Here is a 19299-nt window from a genome sequence, read left to right as displayed (position 1 = left end):
AAGGTGTTATTTGGCAATGAAGTGCCACGGTGGACCAGTCCAATCACAACATAACGGAACGGGGAAACTCCAACAGAGTGAATGAGAAGTGGGCCAGAGTGTAGAAAGGCAAAGATGTCCTAATCCAACCCCGATCAAAGCTTCTTTAAAATGACTGGTGTCAAAGTTTTTAAAAAAATACAGCCTAGTTTTATGTGAAGTCGCAGAACTATATTATAAGCCAAGAATATTAATTAACTGATGTCAATCTAACCATTTCCCCTAGCAACCTTTAAGACCTCGTCCACTTAAAGACGGGTTTTTATTAAAAAAGTCTCTGCTACATCGTTTAAAAAATAAAATAGTGTCGTACATGTAGGATCAGTTTCAGAAAGGACTTCATTCACACAAACCAGCACAAGTCTGCCACCGATTATTGTTTCAAACATGCCAAGCCCACAGGGGGCAGTGTAGCGCAAAGCTAAAACCTGTCAGCCAATCAGATTGCTTCAAAATAACTGTTTAATTCCTGGTAACATGGCGCGAGGAGGTTCATTTGTGTGGACAGTCAGGTAGACGGGCTGAACTACCTTTAAATAGCATATTAGAATATAAAGTTATTAAAATAAAAGACGAGTTTGATTTGGAGACATGTAAAGCTAGCATGTGGATGTGCTGGCCCATTATTTGTCACAGACAATAATGCGCAAAACTTTAAATCTCCATTTTGTCAGGTAAACACAAATATGGAGTTCTCTCAAATCTCCACTGTCTTCTGAGTTTTTATAAGTAATTCTTTTTAGTGGTATAACACAGATTTTTTTGTGTGCGTCTATGAAAGGCCAAAAACACAAGAATGTATTTGTTTTCCTTTTTTCTGTTTTCCCTTCTTTGACGTTGATGGTGATATATCCATGATCAACCCGAGTTACCAAAATGAGCAACAGGTCATCTTAGCAATGAATCAAATCAAAACATAAAATCAATATGCTAATGTTAGCATAGCAGTTAGCAATGACACAAACCAGGAAAGCTGGATTTTTATCTTCAGATTTTAAGAAACACACACATGAAGAGTTCTTGAGCAGTTTCTGAGGTAATCCAACAGTAAGACAAAGGGAATAAATGATCTTCATCTGCAAATGTATCTTCATATTTTCATTATTTGGACAGAAATGGTTTGATTCAGGGCAGCATGTTTTATGTTGCCTGGATAATCACAAACAGCTTTTCACATTTTGAGGCTTGCTAATTAACTTGGCATAAGAATAGATGTTAAATGTGTGAATGGCTATCACCTTTTCTTCAGCAACAGCATTTGGTGCATGGGACACCCACACACACACTCACACGCTTTACTCTTGGACACGACTTAACAGTCAGACCCAAAGACAAAGGAAGTAGACATGGTTTCATCGGTGACGGCCCCACCTTCTGTGCTGAGACCAGGGCTGGACGTGAACTGGGCCACATCCACGATTTTGACAGCAAACTGCTGGCCCGTGTCCCTGTTGATGCATCTCCTCACCACGCTGAAGGGACCCCTGTGCAACACAGACGGACAGAGAGAGAGAGATCAGTTAGCACATGGAAACATCTGATTGGTCTCATTTCACACCCACAAACACACAGAGGAGCAGCCATCGGTGCCAAAAAGGCTAAAGTTAGCTTAAAGTGACACTGATGAGAACATGCCAGTTTCAAAGGAGAAGACATGAATGTAACCAGTAGAAACGTAGGTGCAGCGAAGCCTCGCCTTTTTCCGTAGAGCATTTCTGTAATATTATGAAAAAAATGCAGCCAAAATTCATCGGCGCTATTAGACATGCTGTCAGCCGCCATTTTCAAAGCATCCAATCCAAGAGCGCCGTTCGTTTTCCTTTACAGTGATTGACTGTAACAGTAAGCGCAGAAATGAAGGAGACTGTAAATGTGTTGATGGGTATTAAGGTATAATTGGTGTTTGAACTATTAAAATAAGTGTTCTTAGAGGCAGTCTAAAGTATTTCAAAATTCTAGGAATTAATGGATGACTGTGGATCCCTGGCCTCCACATATAACGAGGTCCAGCTAATCTGCAAGTCAGCATTTCTGAACTCCATGACAAAAAGAAAAGAATCAAAAACTCATCCACGTTATTCCACCAGATTCCATTTCAAAATAAAACATGGCTAAATGAGACAGCCTTTTTTATTTTTTTTATTTTTTTTTTATTTTTTTTTTTGGAGCTTGTGGTGGTGCTAGTGCTTGGGGGAGATCTGTGCATATCATGAAAACATAGAAGAGGAGTGAGGAATATTTGGGTCAAACAAAATCAATATTATTGCAATATTTAATGATGTTAATTAGGACTGGTCAGTTAATCAATTATATATATATGGCAGTAGGCACATGATCAATATCAACAGATAATACGTCTGATAGAATGGTTCAATAATTTGACTGAACTCAGATCCAGAACCGCACAGCATTCTGGGAGATGTAGGCAGAGGAACGGCTTTAGCCGCTCAACCTCTCACGGCCAGCTATCGAGGTTAGTGGACTCTTTGGTAACCATAGCAACAACCTGTTGAGTAACTTGCAGAGCAGCAGTTTCAGATTTCGCCACTGTGACTCATAACTGCTTAAAAATAAATCAACAGTGGCATGGAGTGAAAACTGTGGAAAAAACACAGCTCCAGAATTGCGGCGTTTCCATGAAATAAGAGACGCAATTAAACTTACACGAGACTGAGTTTGTCCATGCAACAGGTCACTAAAAAACAAACCGCGCCGTCATCCTCCTACCACTTCCTGTCGCCTTTTTCTTCGCGGTTTGCACCAGTGGCAACATCTGGTTTTTGATCATCTGACTCCTGTGATATGAATAAATATTTCCATTGCAGTTTTGAAATATAAACTTATTTCAATAAGGCCAAAAACCTCGTGCCAAAACTTTTCGAAACTGCCGTGCTCCTATGACTCAAATTTAGTTTTCAAAATGTCGAACCGCACAATGACGAGGTCAAAGGAAACATAGTCAGAGTTCAGCAGCAGACCAGAGCTGCACAGACAGTCACAAAAAGCTAACAGTGGAGAACAACCGAGGAGCGCCTCAGCAGAGGGAGCGGCCCTTAAGGAGTCCACTTAGTGTCTCTGGTTTATTATCATCAGGCTGGGGTGAAAGTGCAAGCTGCAGGAAAAGACCTGTGTCTCATAAAGCTCCAGACCTCAGCATGGTACCGGGCTCTGCCCGGCCCTCACGCTGCCTCAACAATGCGTGGCGATCTAAGCGTGTCAGCAAGTCAACATGTCAGCGTGTGTGGATTTAAAGATAAATGAAGCAGCTGATCTGTCCTAAGAATAGACGTGCAGGCTATCTCTGGCAGCAGCGTGCTCTTAATCCCTCCAAGTACTTTCTATAGTTGTTTACTCTGCGACAGCGCAGCGGCTGGAAGGCCGAGGAGAAGCAGCCGGGTTACAAATGTGATGATGTCTTACATGACTGACTGGCAGGTGGGGAAGCCTTCCCTACTGAGCCGCCATTAACTCACCGGATGACATGCAGCAGATCATCATTTTTTTAAATAATGGAGATTATAAAGCCGTGAAACACTCGTAAAGCGCCTGTATGTTCCCGATATAGGCCGGCCGGGGCATTACGCGAGGGCTTTTATGGCGTCGTTACGGGCGAGGCTTTGGGTCTTTGGGATTGATGAGCTGCAGCAGGACGCATTATGCTGATGTTCCATCAAGCAGTCAATTAACTTCGACACAGACCTTCAGAGTTCATCTCCGGATTGTGCTGCTGACTGGAGCCAGCGCTCAGATTCGTTTTGGAGATTTCCTAAGAAGCCAACGATCAGTGCCACTTCCACTGAAGCGCAGCGTAGAGCCGGTAACCTGCGTTTGATCTCCTGATCGGCAGTGGGACCCCCCGGGGAGCCCGCCGCTCCGCTTCGTTTGGCTTTATAGATGGACTCATTAAGGTCATAATCACAATGCTGCGATATTTATGGGAAGTAACTAAGATAAAGTTGTTTGTGTTACAGAAACAAATAATGCTCTTGAAAAACATTCCCGTTTGTAATAGTCTTCATCAGGACATCAGTCCCATAAAGAAGTGTGATCTGTATCACTACACAGTAACTGCATTTAATCACAGCTTCTCATTTAGTTCTATTTATTGGTAGTCTTATTGACCAAAGAGTGGACACAGTTTTGTAAATAATCCTGACAACGCAGACAGTTATGTTTGTTTTTTTTAATAATTAAATGGAATTAATTATTCCAGCAGAATTTGTTAGTGTGACAGTCCAACTAAAAACGAGTTTATTTTATGTTTGAACATTCTGGCATCCTCCACGATTAGTGGATGCAGATACATAGGAGGGTCCAACATGGAACAAATAGAAACATTTGAGTCTTTATCATTAGTTTCACACTCGGGGACATGTTTATTTATTTATTTTTCTGAGCGGCCGGCGAGTGTGCGCCTCATCAGCTTTGAAACCATCCTGTGGGTGAAGTGAAAAACGCAGCAGTTAGCCGGGCTCTCCCCAGAGGAGCAGCTTTTAACGAGCAGAGACACAGCGACACCTCCAACGAACACATGCCCCCGCCGACCCGAAACCTTGAGCGAGTTACACATCCCGCAGCAAATTACACTCGGCACAACCTCGGTGCTAAATGTGAGAGTCCTGCCATTTCACAGCTAAACAAACCGCGGCCCCCCCGGCTGCAGCAGACCGTGGCATAACGACTTGCTTGCGTCTCAAACATCACCAGGGCTGCTCAAGTGTGTGTGAGTGTGCAATTGCAAGTCTTCATGCACAAATGCGGACTGCTTGAGCAGATGGCGATCAAGCCAAAGCGGCTTAGCGTCACAAAGGTGAGGTGGGACTTCACACTGCCTGAAGGCTCACTTTGATTTTCCTCTGAATGCACAAGTGAAAGAGACAAAAGGAAACTTTGAAATTCTCACGGCAGAAACAAACGACCAGTACAGATATTCTGACTCACTGGGAAGTGAGCAAATAAATAATTACCTGACCTTAAACACACTTGTCTAATCATACCATCTGCCAATGTGGGAGGTCCCTCTACACTGAATGCAACATCTGAGGTAAAGAAATGTTTAGATGAAAGCTAAGTGAATGGTCAGGAAGTAAAGAAGAGAGGGGGGCTGGTCATTTTGGTCTTGCTATTTTTCAGTTTTCTTGTCAAAGCTACTGGTCAAACTTTGTGGAGATTTTGTCTGTGTTCTTTTGGAAGCTATACAAGTATGAACAGTTTTATTATGGTGACTTCCATGGAAGTATCGTGAGTGTGTGTTATTCCGTCTCATAATTCTGACGTTAACTGTACACTTTGCCTTTTCTCCAGCTCTCCGTCCAGTGATAAAGGCTCCGTTTACGGCCCGTTTCTGAGCGCAATTAACCAAGATCACCTTAGGAAAGGCGCAGAGGTGATAAATTCCACATTCACTGCTGAAAATCTTTACGTTTAGTCAGTTAATCCACTTATTCAGGGCTGAGGGATTGAGGTTCAACAGCCTCCTCAACATTAGAGCTCACTGTCAGCGGTAACATGTTGATGTCTGGCATCAAGACTCTGCCTCCAGAACCGAGCAAAAAGCAAGAAAATAAGCTTTTTCTAACACTTTTTCGACTCCGAAGAGTCGGGCTCCGAGGAGAACTCCATCTCTCCAGCTGAAAGATAACACCGGCGTACAAGCGATGGATCCGTCACCTTCAGGAAGTCGACACAGAGAGAAAAAGCAGTTCAATCAGGAAAGAGTTTCAGCCGCGAACTTTCTGGAGGCACGCAGGGTCAGAAAGAAGTCATTTGCGATGTTGGCTGAGTCCTCCGCTGCTCTGTTATCGCCTCGCTCGCTGCAGTCCAGCCACTTCACCTCCGACCCCCCTTTGCCTTCACGTCACTGCCGATGAGGGGCCGTGCTCGAGGCTGACCGCTCTGCAAATACCAGGCAGCCCTCGAGGAACAGGGACGAAACGAGGGAGAGAACAGAGGAGAAGAGAGGCGAGAGGGGAAGCGGAATAAAAACAAAATAATAGTCGCAAAAGAGGAATGTGGCAAAACGATCCAGAGGAAACCGAGAGGGAGGAAAACAGATACGAAGGTTGGTTAGAAGTAATTTAGATGTGAAGTCATCCGGGGTAAAGCTGAGGGTAACGGCATCCAGTGAGGCCTTCTTACCTTAATGACACATACAGAGGAAAATGGCATAAACGCAAACTAAGCATGGCTGCAGCTTATTACTTTAGTGAAAACTCACTAAAACTGAATATTACGAGCTAAGAGGACACTCTTGAAGATTTTCTCAAGATGTCAGATGTTTGGTAGCAACTATGCTTAAATCTGTATCCGACTCAGACATCTCGTCCATCAAGGCATGGCTCCAAACTAGAAAAGACAAAGAGGGACTAACATCTCTGTCCCCCTTCCATCCATCAGAAATGTCAGTAATAGGTAATAATGTGAGCCTGTGAGCAGGGTTTCCTCCAGAGGTGGAGACTCCGGTCACATGACTTGGACTCCAGTCAGTAATAGATTTGGGACTTGAGGATAAAGACTTGAGACTTGCAAAACACTGACTTGGTCCCGCCTCTGGTTTCCTTTACATGTAATTGATTGTGGCAAAATAAAAGCCGCCTCACCTTCAGCATGAAATATTTTTTTTGGCTTATATTATTTGTGCACTTACACTAACCCTAGTCAGAGTTTGAAGTTAATTGAAATATGATGAAACATTAAAACTGACTTTATTTTGAAAAGACAACAGCGCTGGCTCCTAGCCGTCTGGCTGAGAAGCCGGCTTCTGTGCGCTGCGCTGCAAAACTAGAGAGGAAGGTCTGAAGTAGAGGAAGAGAGAAAGGCAAAAGATGGAAGGTTAAGTTGAATGTGTTTTTAGTGAAAATGACCTGAATGTTCATGTATGTTGAATTTGAACAAGAGAAAGTTAGTTAACTAACACAGTTTGTCCTCATACTTAAAGTTCCAGATGCGTTTCAAAGGCTCCCTGATTGTGGTATTGAGTCAACAGCACTGTGTCACCATTTAAAGGGAGTTGACAGACCAAAATTTAACACTGACACAATACCGATGGAAGCTACCAGCAGTAAACAACATACTATGTCTATTCCAGCTCTCTCTGCAAAGCAGTCTGTGTTTATCACGCTCCCTGATGAAGTAGGAAGCATCAGCACCGGTTCTGCCTCAGAGAGCGGGGAGGTGGAGAGGAGCGGAGAGGACACGATCTGAAGCTCTGACAGCTTAAGTGGCGGAACTCGGTTTCTCTGAAGAACTCTGCTTGCACATAAAGGAGGCGCGCGGCGACTGAATGGGCCTCAGCTGCATGCAGCCGTTCCAGCTCTGAATGGGAGTCAGCTGCACTTGGCTTGTTCCGATCGCTTCTGCTCTTTAGCCACCCGCACTGAAAGAACAGGAAGAAGGAGAGAGCGGCGGAGAGAGGAAACAACCCCCTCAGCCCCCTCCAAAAAAATAAAAACAAAAAACGAGTAGAAATGTGGACAGGAACGGGAGGTGAGTAGCGTATTTTTAGATTATCCTAACGTTTATTTATTATCCAGGAACCTAATTTATTTATTGTTTAAAATGAATGAATGTCTCACATGTTGATGTTTGGATTGAAAAGCAGTGGGATGGAAAAAATAAATCTTATACAATCTGTCTCTTCTCTCAAAAGTCAGTCGGCTGTATCATAAGAAACTAAGCATCATTCAACCATCGTTATAAATACATCTCTAAACATAAAGCATGGAATGTGCATAACTATATAAAAAATATCCATAATTAAAAAATAGATACAGCACTCTTCTACTTCATAGAATGTTACATTTGTTTGAGGGGCAGTATTATGTCAAAATCCAATTTGTTTTTTAGCTTTATATCAGGTTGATTCTTTCATACAGAAATCCTTCAATTTCCCATATCAACCATTCAGTTGTGTGAAATCCTTGGGTGGATCTAGCACCGCCTCCTCTGACTAAACTCCTCCTCAGAGCTAATCCTCCACTCAGCTCCTTCAGACTAGCCCGGAGCAATTAGCAAACACCTGGTGGAGCTGAGCATCTGCTGAGCTCATTATAGGAGCTACTTCTTAGTGAAACGCTGGTAAAAACGTTGCTAAAGGGTTAATAGAGGAGCCATGTTGGGATGACTTCCTGAAGGAGGAGTTACAGAAAGAGCAGAAGCTTCTTAAAGAGACAGAGACCCAATTTCAAGGCGCTAAATTGCGAAGTCAAATTTCTTTTAAGTCATATTTGATATATACAGCATAATTATAACAACTGAAGGTAACAGTTATTTGATTGTGCTACAAAGTGATACTACGTGGCTGGGAAACATAATTCTGCCCTTTAAAAGTAAAAACTGATCCAGTCTGGATGGTTACTGTAGACAGACTTGTTCCATAAACAGAAACATTCAATTTTTTTTGTTTGTTTTGTAAAAAATCTCTGATCTTCTGAAATTAATGAGACGTTTAATTAAAGGCAAAACAAGGAGAAGTAGCTCCCTGCTGTGAGGGCTGAACTGTGTGTGCAGGTATGTCAGATATGGGGGCGAGAATTTCCAGCAGCGTGAACAGTAAATGAGCGCGGCCTTCCCTCCCACAGCTCGCAGGAATGAGCTCATAATGACAGAGAGTAACAGCCTGAACTCTCTCTGCTCCGCCGCCGAGCTCACGGGCGGTGGGCGGGGCGTCGCTGACATGGCGACCGACGCTGGAGGAGGATTTAGGGAACCCTGGTGGAGAGAAGCGTGTTCTGTGGAGTCCGTGGCAGGGCAACGACAGGGAATTTACGGCAGCATCAAAAAAATGGGCTGTGCCATCTGTCCGTGGCTTTGTGTTGTGTGTTGCTGTCGTAAAGGGTGATTTGCGGACCACACTCCCGTTCCAGTCCGCGGGACATCAATCGCTTATATTTCCCCCCCGTTTTGTAAACGCCGTGAGCCGTGCAGTACCCGACTTCATCGCTTTAACTCTCACAGATCTCAGGAAGCACATGGGCATGTCAGGTAGGTCACAGCGAGGACGACAAGGACGAGCTTCACTGCCACTTCAAATACACAAACATTTGAAAAGATGACGGTTAAAGTCACTGAGCCACGAACGTCCATTTCCAGCCCCCGACTTTAATTTGAGGATGGTACAGACAGGCGGTTGATTCAGGTGGAGACTTTGTTTAATTTAAATCATCTTACAACGAAAGTTTGAAAGTTAAACTAATAAATCTGGAGCAGTTCGTCTGCTTAGGAAGAACGCAAGCTAACATAGCTGCTAACGTAGCCCTGCTAATTAGCGAGCTAATGTTAGCATCAAGCACATAAACACTAAACTCAGTGGGTGTTTCTGCTATACTTAGCTTCAGTCTTTCGCCACTGTGTACATTTCAACTGACACTCATTTTAATATCAAACTACTTGTGACTGAGGTAGGGTTTAACTTATGATTTTTCTCAATATGTTCCCTTAAAAAAACAAGCATACAAATAAACCAATGGTGTGGCATAATACGAAACAGCTAACTGTTGCTTGGAAAAGACATTTGATCGTATTTTACGTTTTTATTTCAAGTTTCTAATTTAATGTGAAGATACTATATTTTTCTTCAAGGCTCTGAGACGGTGAGAATCCACACCGGCCCATGCACACACAGCACCAGCATGAACATGGAAAAAGAAACGCTGGAGAAACAGAATCTGCCTGCAAGAAAAAAATATAATAACATACATAATCAAAGGGAACAATGAGAATGACGATAAACAAATGAACAAAGTGATTCAGGCCCAATGCTGTCAGAAGGCATAATGAAACTTCAGCCTGGAGGATTCATTAGAGAGAATTGATGCTAAATGAACGTCATTAGCACGTTTAGACCTTGCAGGGAGCCTTAGGAGAGGCGGGAGGGAGCGAGAAGAGCCCAGAGAGGAAGAAATCAGTCCAACATTGTCCACACGCTTAAACCCAACCAGGACAGGCTCATCCAAACAAACCGTCACGCTGCAGCAGCCTTGTTAGAGCTACAGCCGCCCCCTCTCCACACCTACTCGCCAACCCGGCTCTGCCACCATCTGCCTGGGCGGATCAGAGGAGCAGCAGCTCTAGGTTGACTACATCTACGCTGCACCGTAACTTCATGTAACACAGAGGCATGGATTCCTGCTACAATGTGACACAGAATGATGTAGGGGTGGGAATTTATCGCATTATTGTTTATCATTTATTGTGATACATTTATTGTCACATTAAATTCCAACTGTTTTTAAAAAAACTGTCTCGTGTTGTTGGGATTGTTATTTTTACTATTTTCTCTACTGTTTGTTCATTAAAAATATCAATGAATACATCAATAAATTAGAAAATATGATTAAATGCAGTTACTGTGTGCAGATCAGTGATACAAATCAATCTTTATGTGACTGGTGTCATAAAGAAGCGTATTACAACTGGATGTTTCTCAAGAGCAGTGTTTCTGTTTGTGGGGTTATGACTGCTGTGTGATGCAGTCACAACGACACAGTTACCTAAAAAATAAGTAATAGTTAGTTTTCATCGTCACAAAATATTTCAATATAATTTTAAATGCACATCGCCCCATTGTGAGTGAGTCCACTTAGGCAAACATTTAGTAGTTGTGAATTTAGAAGTTTTAGTTCACTGAGAAAATGTTTTCAATATTGACCCTTTGCAGCTACGTTACACGAGTTCATAGCAGAATTTTAAAAAGCTGGAAACAACTAGCTTAGAAACTAACTCATTACATTCTAATACGCTGCTGTAAAAGCAAAAATCCTTCCAGCTGCACAGAACCAGAGGGAAAAACTGTCCACACCTGCAATGATTCCACCAGAAGAATGATGAATTAATGCTAAAAAGAAAAGGAAAACAAATCAGACTCAATGTAGCAAAGCTACTCCAACATGCTGCCACCAGGAGCAAAGAGGCTCTATAAATCTACTTAATCAAACCAGATGTAACAAAATGTGCAGGTATGCAAAATTACACCAAAACTAATCAAGGCTTTTACAGAAATGATTTCGTATTACGGTTTTCTACGGAAGCCGAGAGGGAATGTTTTCTGCATTTATTTTTGCTCCATGGTGTAACAAGTTCATTTCCCCCATGGTCTTCCTGAGATGAACCAGATCCTTCAAATCGTTGTGGTATGAATTTTGATTTAACACACACTCCAATCATCAACAAACATTGTTTTCTCAAGATTAACCCGTTCTCGAGAAAACAAGGAACGAACTCATCTCGAGAAAATGGGATATTAACTTGTGTCGAGAAAACCGGAAATGAGAAGACTGAAAATGAACTCTTAATCTTGAGAAAGCCGTCGATTAAGTCTATGCAAAAATAGTCTCATCTTGGCTTCCGTAGTTTTCAGTTCACTTGCAAGTGTTTATTTCAGACCACGCTAGGCTAACGGCTAGCCAGCCGATGCTTATGACCGGAGTGGATTAACACGCGAAGGATTTGGCTGAGTCTCTGAGTGAATTCACAGCAATAAGCCCAAACGATCTGGCCAGGAGAAAACCTGGTACCTGATGAAAGAACCACAGCGCTACATCCTCAGAGGAACACAAACATTTCTGCAGCATTTCACTGCAGTCTGCCACTAATAAGAGACGGATGGACGGCTGGCCAACTGAGCCTGCCATCATTCCTCCCCGGAAAAGTCAGAGCGGTCAGCTCTGATGCGCCAGGAATTGTTAAACAGCACTTAATTGACAGCTTTTCGACATCTCGGACTGGCGTCGCCTCATTCTCTTCCTCTCTCTCACACAAATTGATTCAGCGGCCGACAGTGAAGCTTCAATCAGCTTTCACTCAACGGCCGTCCGAGCTTTGGCCTCGCTTATGAAGAGAAGTTGTGGGGAAAAGGGACAAAGAGCGAACACAGTTCGACAGCTCGTACAAATGAAACCTGGCGTTTTAGGAAGGCAGAGGACTGTGACGGTGTGCAGTGAAAATGCAGGAGCCTGCAGATCCTGAAGCAACCCAGGAAACACCGGGACAGGTAATCTGACCGGTCATCCTGGTCACTGACCAAACGGAAAGCTCATGCTGACCAGGACAGTCAGTCCCAGTGTTTGGACAAACTCAGGCGGCGTTGACACAGCCAGCAAATGTGACTCAACTCAAATACACTTTGAGTGTATTTACCCCGACTTGATTTTTTTTATTTTGCAAATATCCTTCCTAGTCGTGTTCACCAGAAGTAACATCCATAACAACATGACTCGTGTGAAGCAAAAAAAAAAAAAAAAAAAAAGTGCTTCAATTGCAGTTTAGCGAAATACATCTATTCTGATACAGATGAAAAAAAAACCACCTCATCCTAGTGAAAAACATCATCGAAAAACATGAGGTTTTCTTTATTGTTTCCATTTAGGAAATTTATTTTTGTACTTTCAATTTGCTTAATTTTATGGTCAATGGAAACACAGCTACTGTTGAATTATCCCATCATTCGTGTCGGAAATAATTAGCAGAGCCAGCAGCATGGATTTGATTCCTGCTTACGTTGTGCTAATAGTCTGCAGCTGACGTTAGCATCTCCTTCAGTCCTGTCAGTCCTGTTGGAGATGAAGCAAAGTCTTCTGTCTTTATCATGTTGTGTATCAGTTGTAGATTTATTATTGAGATTTTATGTGACAGACCAACACAAAGCAGTGCAGAACTGTTTAGTGCACATGTGTCAAACTCAAGGCCCCAGGGGCCAAATCTGGCCCACCATAGCTTTATCTGTGGCCCTCTAGACTCGAGATTCCCTCAATAAGACCCTCCAGTTTTTCACAAATCCTCAAAATTCATGCGAAATCAACAGATCACTAAATTGTTTATGATGTTACTGCAAAATCTTCTCAAAATTGGTCAAAAACATTGGGTTTTAATTGACCACTACCGTTATAGTCCGTGATCGATGCAGCAAGTACTAAAAAACACTTTAGCATTAGCGCAAATGTAAAAAAAAATTCTTACAAATATTTCTAAATTAGCATCACAAAATATGTGATTTTGATTCCAAAAAGCCACAAAAACAATCACAAAATCCTAGAGGGACTGCTATTTATGAATATTATAACAGCGAAAGGGGTTTTATCAATACATTCTGGCACAACCGGCCCTTTAAGAACAATCAGGTTTTTGATGAGATTCAAAATGAAACTGAGTTTGACGCCTCTGGGTTTACAGTTGTGCCTCGCTCTTCTGTTGCCAAGTTTATCCAAGTCTCCGTGTGGCAGCAGGCTGCACGCGTACTGATGTATTCCACCAACGATCCCTGTAAATGGATCCAGATTTGGCAGAAACTCAGTTTAACTTTTATCATTTTATTTCCCCCTGACAGAGTCAGAAAGAGTTTCGGTGAGTGTGCGGACCAGAACAACAAGCAATCAAATGTTTCCAATCGGCCACACTTGGCAGGGAATGAAAGGAGGCCGTAACAATCAATCAGGAAATTGCGGCCATGCATCTACACCTTCTTTAAACAGCTAATTGCGGCGCTGCTATTTTCTTCTCGGTGGTCCCTCTCTGCATCTGGCCGTCTCTGTATTCATGCCGTCACCCCCTCGTCTCTCTCTCTCTCCCAGGCATAGCGGTTATGTAAGGAGGCACAGCTAGGCTGCTTATTTACGCTCCCATGAGGATTAGGCAGAAGCCCGGACATGCCAGCACCTGCAAGGCTCACTGACAGTCCACACACACACACACACACACACACACACAAGGGGCTACTGCACAGTTGACAGGCTTTCCCTAAAACATCTCGCAGAACAGCCGTTCAGGTTTGGGGTGAACTCTGTTGGACTCATGCTGGATCACACCACTGAGTTCTGACATCAAATAGATGCTGAGACCAGAGGCCTGCCTCACAACCCGCTAGGATGTTCAGGCTCTGGTGAAAAACCAGCAGCTGAAAGGAGCGCGGACGTCGGCGCATATCAACGAGATCCACCTTAACGTCACGTGTGGGTGCCTCGTCTGAACACACATCCACATCCAAACACTGGATGTGTCGTTTTCTGAACACATCCAGTCTTTGGCGGTTTTTTGTGACCAACGCAGTTTTCTGTGTGCAAAGCGCAGTGATGAGGTAGAAATGAGAAACACACAGTAAGTCAGTCCAAAATCCCCAGTTTGGGACAGTCTCCAAACCAGTCAACATTACTGGTCTCACTTCTGTCTTGCTGATCTTTCCCTTCATTCTTCTCAACAACATTTTCTCCACCCATTCCAACCTGTCACAATAAATAATTGCTGGACGACAAACTGTCCCAGAACTTACTGTGATAAACGATAATATTGTTGTTTTAAGGCCATTTTCAAGTAATAAATGGCACATTCTCAAGGATCAATAAACTTTAAATTCTGATGAACATTTAAACACTGGAACTGTAAGACATTTGGCATATCCAAGATAATTAAAGAAAACAACAGAAACAAACAAAATAGACACTGAAGTCTCTGTCAGCAAAACCATCCTTCAAAGAAAAGACTTGCTGAAACCAAGGCACCAGACTGAAGCCTTTCCTCGTCCAGTAGAGAGACAAAAACAATCACGCAAATGGAATCGAATGAGGTTGTTTTAAATTAACATATAATTATTTGATTTATTGCGACAGGCCTAGAAATAACACAACAGGATCCTTGCTGCAATATTGGAGGAGCGTTGCATAAAATCCATAGCAGTGGCCCATATGTGAGGCATGTTATGTTTCTCAACCCGAGGCGGACTGGCTCCAAAGGAAAAATCACGTTTTGTGTGTTAGAGCGAGGAAAAATAGTTTCAATAAGGAAAATCTTCAACTGCAATTTCTTCATACGGTTGCAGTGAAACTCCAAAAAGATTCTCTTAGCTGAGCAGAGAAATGACAACATGAAAGACGTCTTAACGTCTGTTTAACCTTTGACCTGGATCTCGATCACATTGCCTCTGTAAGTTGGGATTTAAATGTCAAGGCTGTCGCTGCAGTCCCCAACTTTAAATGACAAAAACAACTAAGTTATTTCATCGGCCAGAAAAAAAATCGGCAGACATCAGTAAAGCAGTCAGAAAGGAACTGTGTGCTCTGCTGCAAGGAAGCGTTCGCCGTCCTTCTGGAACGCCACTGGAAAATTTCACCCAACGCAAGAGAGATGGGAATGTCGGCGGTGCTCCCGGCTCTTCCTGCCAGGGAACCTGAGCGTTTTCCCAGGTAGATGGAAAGACAGGTGTTCCCATCGCAGGAGCTTCTCTGCAGATCTTCTCCACAGCCTGCATGCTGAGTAACACGCTAGCTGTCCAGCAACAAGCGTCCGTTTCATCTGCTTTCTCTGCAAAGCTCTGCACAGCACAGCTGACAGACCAAATTATGATTAAAAATCTCCAGATGTGTTTACACAGGTCCTGTTAGGAGATTATTCCTAGTACCTGAAGGTATGTTCAGCAGAAATCTTTACCAAAAAACTTTTTTGGGGAGAAACTCAGATCTTCCCGGGTCAAACTCTTCTCTTGGAGAACTTTAGCTAAAATCATTCAACTGATTTTTTTTTTTTTTCTTTTTTACATCTGCAATTGGTAGTTATTAGTGATTTATATGGTGCAACCTCTTGGTTGTACAAGGAGATGTTCCAGAGTTTGGAAGCTCAGATGAATACAACACAGAAAGTCCTCAGTCTTCCTGTTATCCAGAGCCTGGATAACAGGATTGCTTTTAAAAGGTACGGATTATGTTTTTCACTGATGCAGTGCCATTTAGTAGCACAATCAAGTAGCTATGTTACCTACAGTTGCTGTAAAAACGCTATGTATATGAAATGTGACTTAACAGAAGTTTAACTTTGTAATTTAACGCCTTGAAATTGGGCCTCTGTCTCTTTAAGAACCTTATAAAAATGTAAATTCACATGTGAAAGTCACATGTGAAACCCATGTTTCACATTAAAACCACACGTGGTTCACACAAATGTTCACGTGAATGACATTTGAATCACATCTAAAAGCACATATATGTAACATTTTGGAATGTTTCATGGTAAAAACATGTGAATCCCCACATGGTCACATGGGAATCACATGTTTTCACATGTGTATCTCGTGTATCACATTTCTAAATGTGTATCACATACACATGGGATAGACGTGATGTGTATCCCTGTGATACACATGGGAACCACATGTGGGTCCACATGTGAACCCATGTGAAATTCATGGGATTCTTTGTAAGGGAAGCTCCAGCTCTCCAGGAAGTCATCACAACATCTGCTGGAAATGAGCTCAGCAGATGTGCAGCTCCACCAGGTGTTTGCTAATTGCTGCTGACTAGTCTGAAGGATCTGAGCGGGGAGTTGCAGGGACTCTGGCTTCTCCGTGTAGCTCTGAAACACCACGGTGTCTTTGTCAGAGCTTGATTATTGAATAAGCTAACGGATGGAAAGGAACGAAAGGACGACCTGTTTCTCAGCATTTTCCAGCTTCGTTCGCCACGTGTTCTTCAAGGGAAGGGATGTAACGACAAGAAGCAAGCGTGAGGAACGTGTGAGCTATTAAGGGACACTGCGAAGACGAGTGGCAGTGTGCTTCAACATCTGACTAGGACACTTCACGGTGTGCGACGAGCCCAGCACAGACACGGGGGGCTGAGATGTAAAACAAATCTAACTTCTGTGAGCGCAAGTTGTTATTGTGCAGAGAGAGAAGAGCATCAGAGACTAAACAGTGCCTGTAAAAGTAATTTCCCTTGAAGTACAGACGCTGCAGCTCCGTTTTTTTCTGTCTACTCCAGTTCTTTTATCTACAGCTCCAGTCCTACTCTCGGTAACATGCCAATGATGCCATTTCATTACGATTTTGCCGCACTCCTGATAATTAACTTAGAAGCTTTTCTTTTTTTCTTGCTGTGCTGACGCTCTGCGGTACAAGTTGCTGTAGCTGCATTTTTGTACCGTCTGAAGAGAAGAATCATCCTCAGAAAGAAGAGAAACACCAGGAGAAACATACAATATTAGAGCTTTTAAACCGTTGGCATCCTTGCCGTCAGAGGTCCTCCTCAACGATCCCGAGGTCTTTTGATTGAGATGGAGGAGGTTGTGGAAACCGATCGGCTTTGATGTCAGATCACAGAGTGGTGAAACAGAGCGATGTGTGTGGGGAGGGGAGGGACACGTAAACGAGTTCAGTGTGAATCACTGAGCTGATCCGCCAGGCACCGAGGAGAGTGGGCGCTCTTCTGCTTTTTACGTCTTTGTGTTGGAAAATTCTCTGCCTCTTTTCTCGATATTTCTTAAGGTGGTGATTCAGCAAAGTTGTCTTCTAACCAATAAAGCCTCTGCAAAGAGGCAATTATGAGTCAAGACACTATCTGCAGCGGCCAGACGTTCAGAAAAGAGGCTTACGCCGGCTCGTGGGTTTCTCTTTACCTTGCCTGTTTGCACCCCTCCATACTGATGGGGTTTAAAACTAAACACATAGGTAGAAGAGCAAAAATGAAATCTCTGTTAAAAAAAAATAAAAAATTATATTCGAACTCTGAGAACAACGATAATAGAAAACTAAAACCCCATAAAAATTGAGGGAGCAAAACTCTACATGACCCGTTCCAACATGGCAGCTATACTGCAGCAAATGTAGAAAAACTCTTTTATTGTGAAGGTTTTCTCCACACCCTAAAGAGACCCTGCCAGACCATGCTCCATGTGTAAACAGCACGTTCCCATGGCGATCAGTGTTTGGGTCGTGTTCAGTGTTGCCAGATTGGACAGAAACCCCAATTAGGTTTCTGTCCAATTGGGCTGCTTTTAAACATGTTATACTGGAAAAAACAGCTTTGTGTTGGTAGTTAAAATTTGGGCTGCTTTTCACAACATTTGTCGGGTTGTCAGAACGTGTTCAAAAGACAATTCTTTTGAAATAGTTTGTCGTTGTGTGGCATTTCACTGAAAGCACAAAACTTTCAATAAAAAGCCATGTTTTCGAATTATCTTAATTTATTTTGAAATGTCCAGAAGCTGTCGAATGTGACATCGTCGATAATCAGTCATTGGTTAATCAAAGTGTCACTATGTAGTCGTATTGTAAAACAGTCATCCCAGAGCTACATCATGATTTAAAAGGACATATTGCCAACAAAAAACTCAAGTCTCATTGTGTTCAAAGATTCAAGTCCCTAGCAGTTCCTTCAATATAATAAAGGATGAAGAAAAATGTTGTTAAAAGTCTATAAATGCAGTCTATGAGACATAAGACATACATTAGAGGTTGAGATTTGGCCTGTTTTTTGTTTTGGGGTGGGTTTTATGGTGTGTTTGGGCTGGAAACTCTCAGTCATGTCATAGTGCAACCATAATGTAGGAGACAGCACGATGCTAGGCCAGGAGTGCAGACACGGTCTCATTTCACGAAACCTCTTAATACAACAATGTTATATAGTTGTTCTGTGAGCTCCATTTAGCTTCACAGCATGTGGTTTTATCTGGTAAAGTAAGTTTAAGATGTCACTATGAGCCAAGGATCTGAGAGGTTTTAGCTTAAATTTCTGTTTCCTGAGTTAGCTTGTTGCGTCAACACAGACAAAAACGTCTGGTTGGGTTGGCTGACAGCACTCTGTTCCAAAAGTGTTGAAGAGCCTTCCACCAGGTTGTCAAGTTGTTAAAAAAAAAAACTTATGGTGAGACAACATGCAAACAATGTGTAGCACATGGAGAATCCCATAGCTAGCTGCTAGCTGCTAACAACAAAACATTAGCATCAGCCTCTTCTGCCTGCTCTAAACGAGTCTGAACAGAACTTCATCACCTGTAGTTAAAACTCTAAAATGGTTTTATCGAACATAAGCTGGGTGAAAACACAGTTCAACATCTAGGGAACCTTTAAAGCACAAATATGAAGCATTTTGAATCTTACTGTCAGACAGCAACACATGGACTGGACCAGGTTATTACAGATTCTTAATTTTTTTTTTTTTACTTGTACTCTGTCTGTAAAAGTAAAAACCGTGATTCTTAATTTTTTTAAAACCACTGCAGATATCCCACCTTGTTCACAAGAGCCATTACATGTTACCTGAGTGTGTAATAATGAGCTGCTTACTGCCAACTGTCTGTTTTTATCTCACCTGTCTTTGAGAACAACTAATAAAAAAAAACACGTCTCTGAAGGGAACCAGGAGAGGTGCTGATGTGGATCCACAGGCTGAATCTGTGCCAGCGTACAGAAAGAGGGTCACGGCCGGAGCAAACAGCGAGCCGCATGCTGGGCGGCCCATCAAATACAAAACGAGTTCCAGACAGCAGGTTCAAATGTGCACA

The 19299-nt window shown here is 42.7% G+C and overlaps 1 protein-coding gene and 1 long non-coding RNA gene across 14 annotated transcripts in view; one reads left to right on the top strand and one right to left on the bottom strand.

Annotated features, from left to right (window-relative positions):
- Positions 1-19299, bottom strand: part of caska (calcium/calmodulin-dependent serine protein kinase a) — a 135471-nt gene that overhangs the window by 83245 nt on the left and 32927 nt on the right. For all 13 annotated transcript variants that reach the window (XM_007571414.2, XM_007571413.2, XM_007571419.2 and 10 more), the window contains exon 2: positions 1411-1523. In XM_007571414.2, the coding sequence (XP_007571476.1) occupies positions 1411-1523 (113 nt within the window). The remainder of the gene's footprint in view (positions 1-1410; positions 1524-19299) is intronic.
- On the top strand, positions 8257-10279 carry LOC107838566 (uncharacterized). Its single transcript, XR_001664652.1, has 2 exons — positions 8257-9021; positions 9619-10279. It is a non-coding gene; the product is annotated as an uncharacterized LOC107838566 (long non-coding RNA).

The sequence above is a fragment of the Poecilia formosa genome, unplaced genomic scaffold (genome assembly GCF_000485575.1).
Source record: "Poecilia formosa unplaced genomic scaffold, Poecilia_formosa-5.1.2 Scaffold280, whole genome shotgun sequence".
Taxonomy (NCBI): domain Eukaryota; kingdom Metazoa; phylum Chordata; class Actinopteri; order Cyprinodontiformes; family Poeciliidae; genus Poecilia; species Poecilia formosa.
This window is presented reverse-complemented; position numbering and strand designations above follow the sequence as displayed.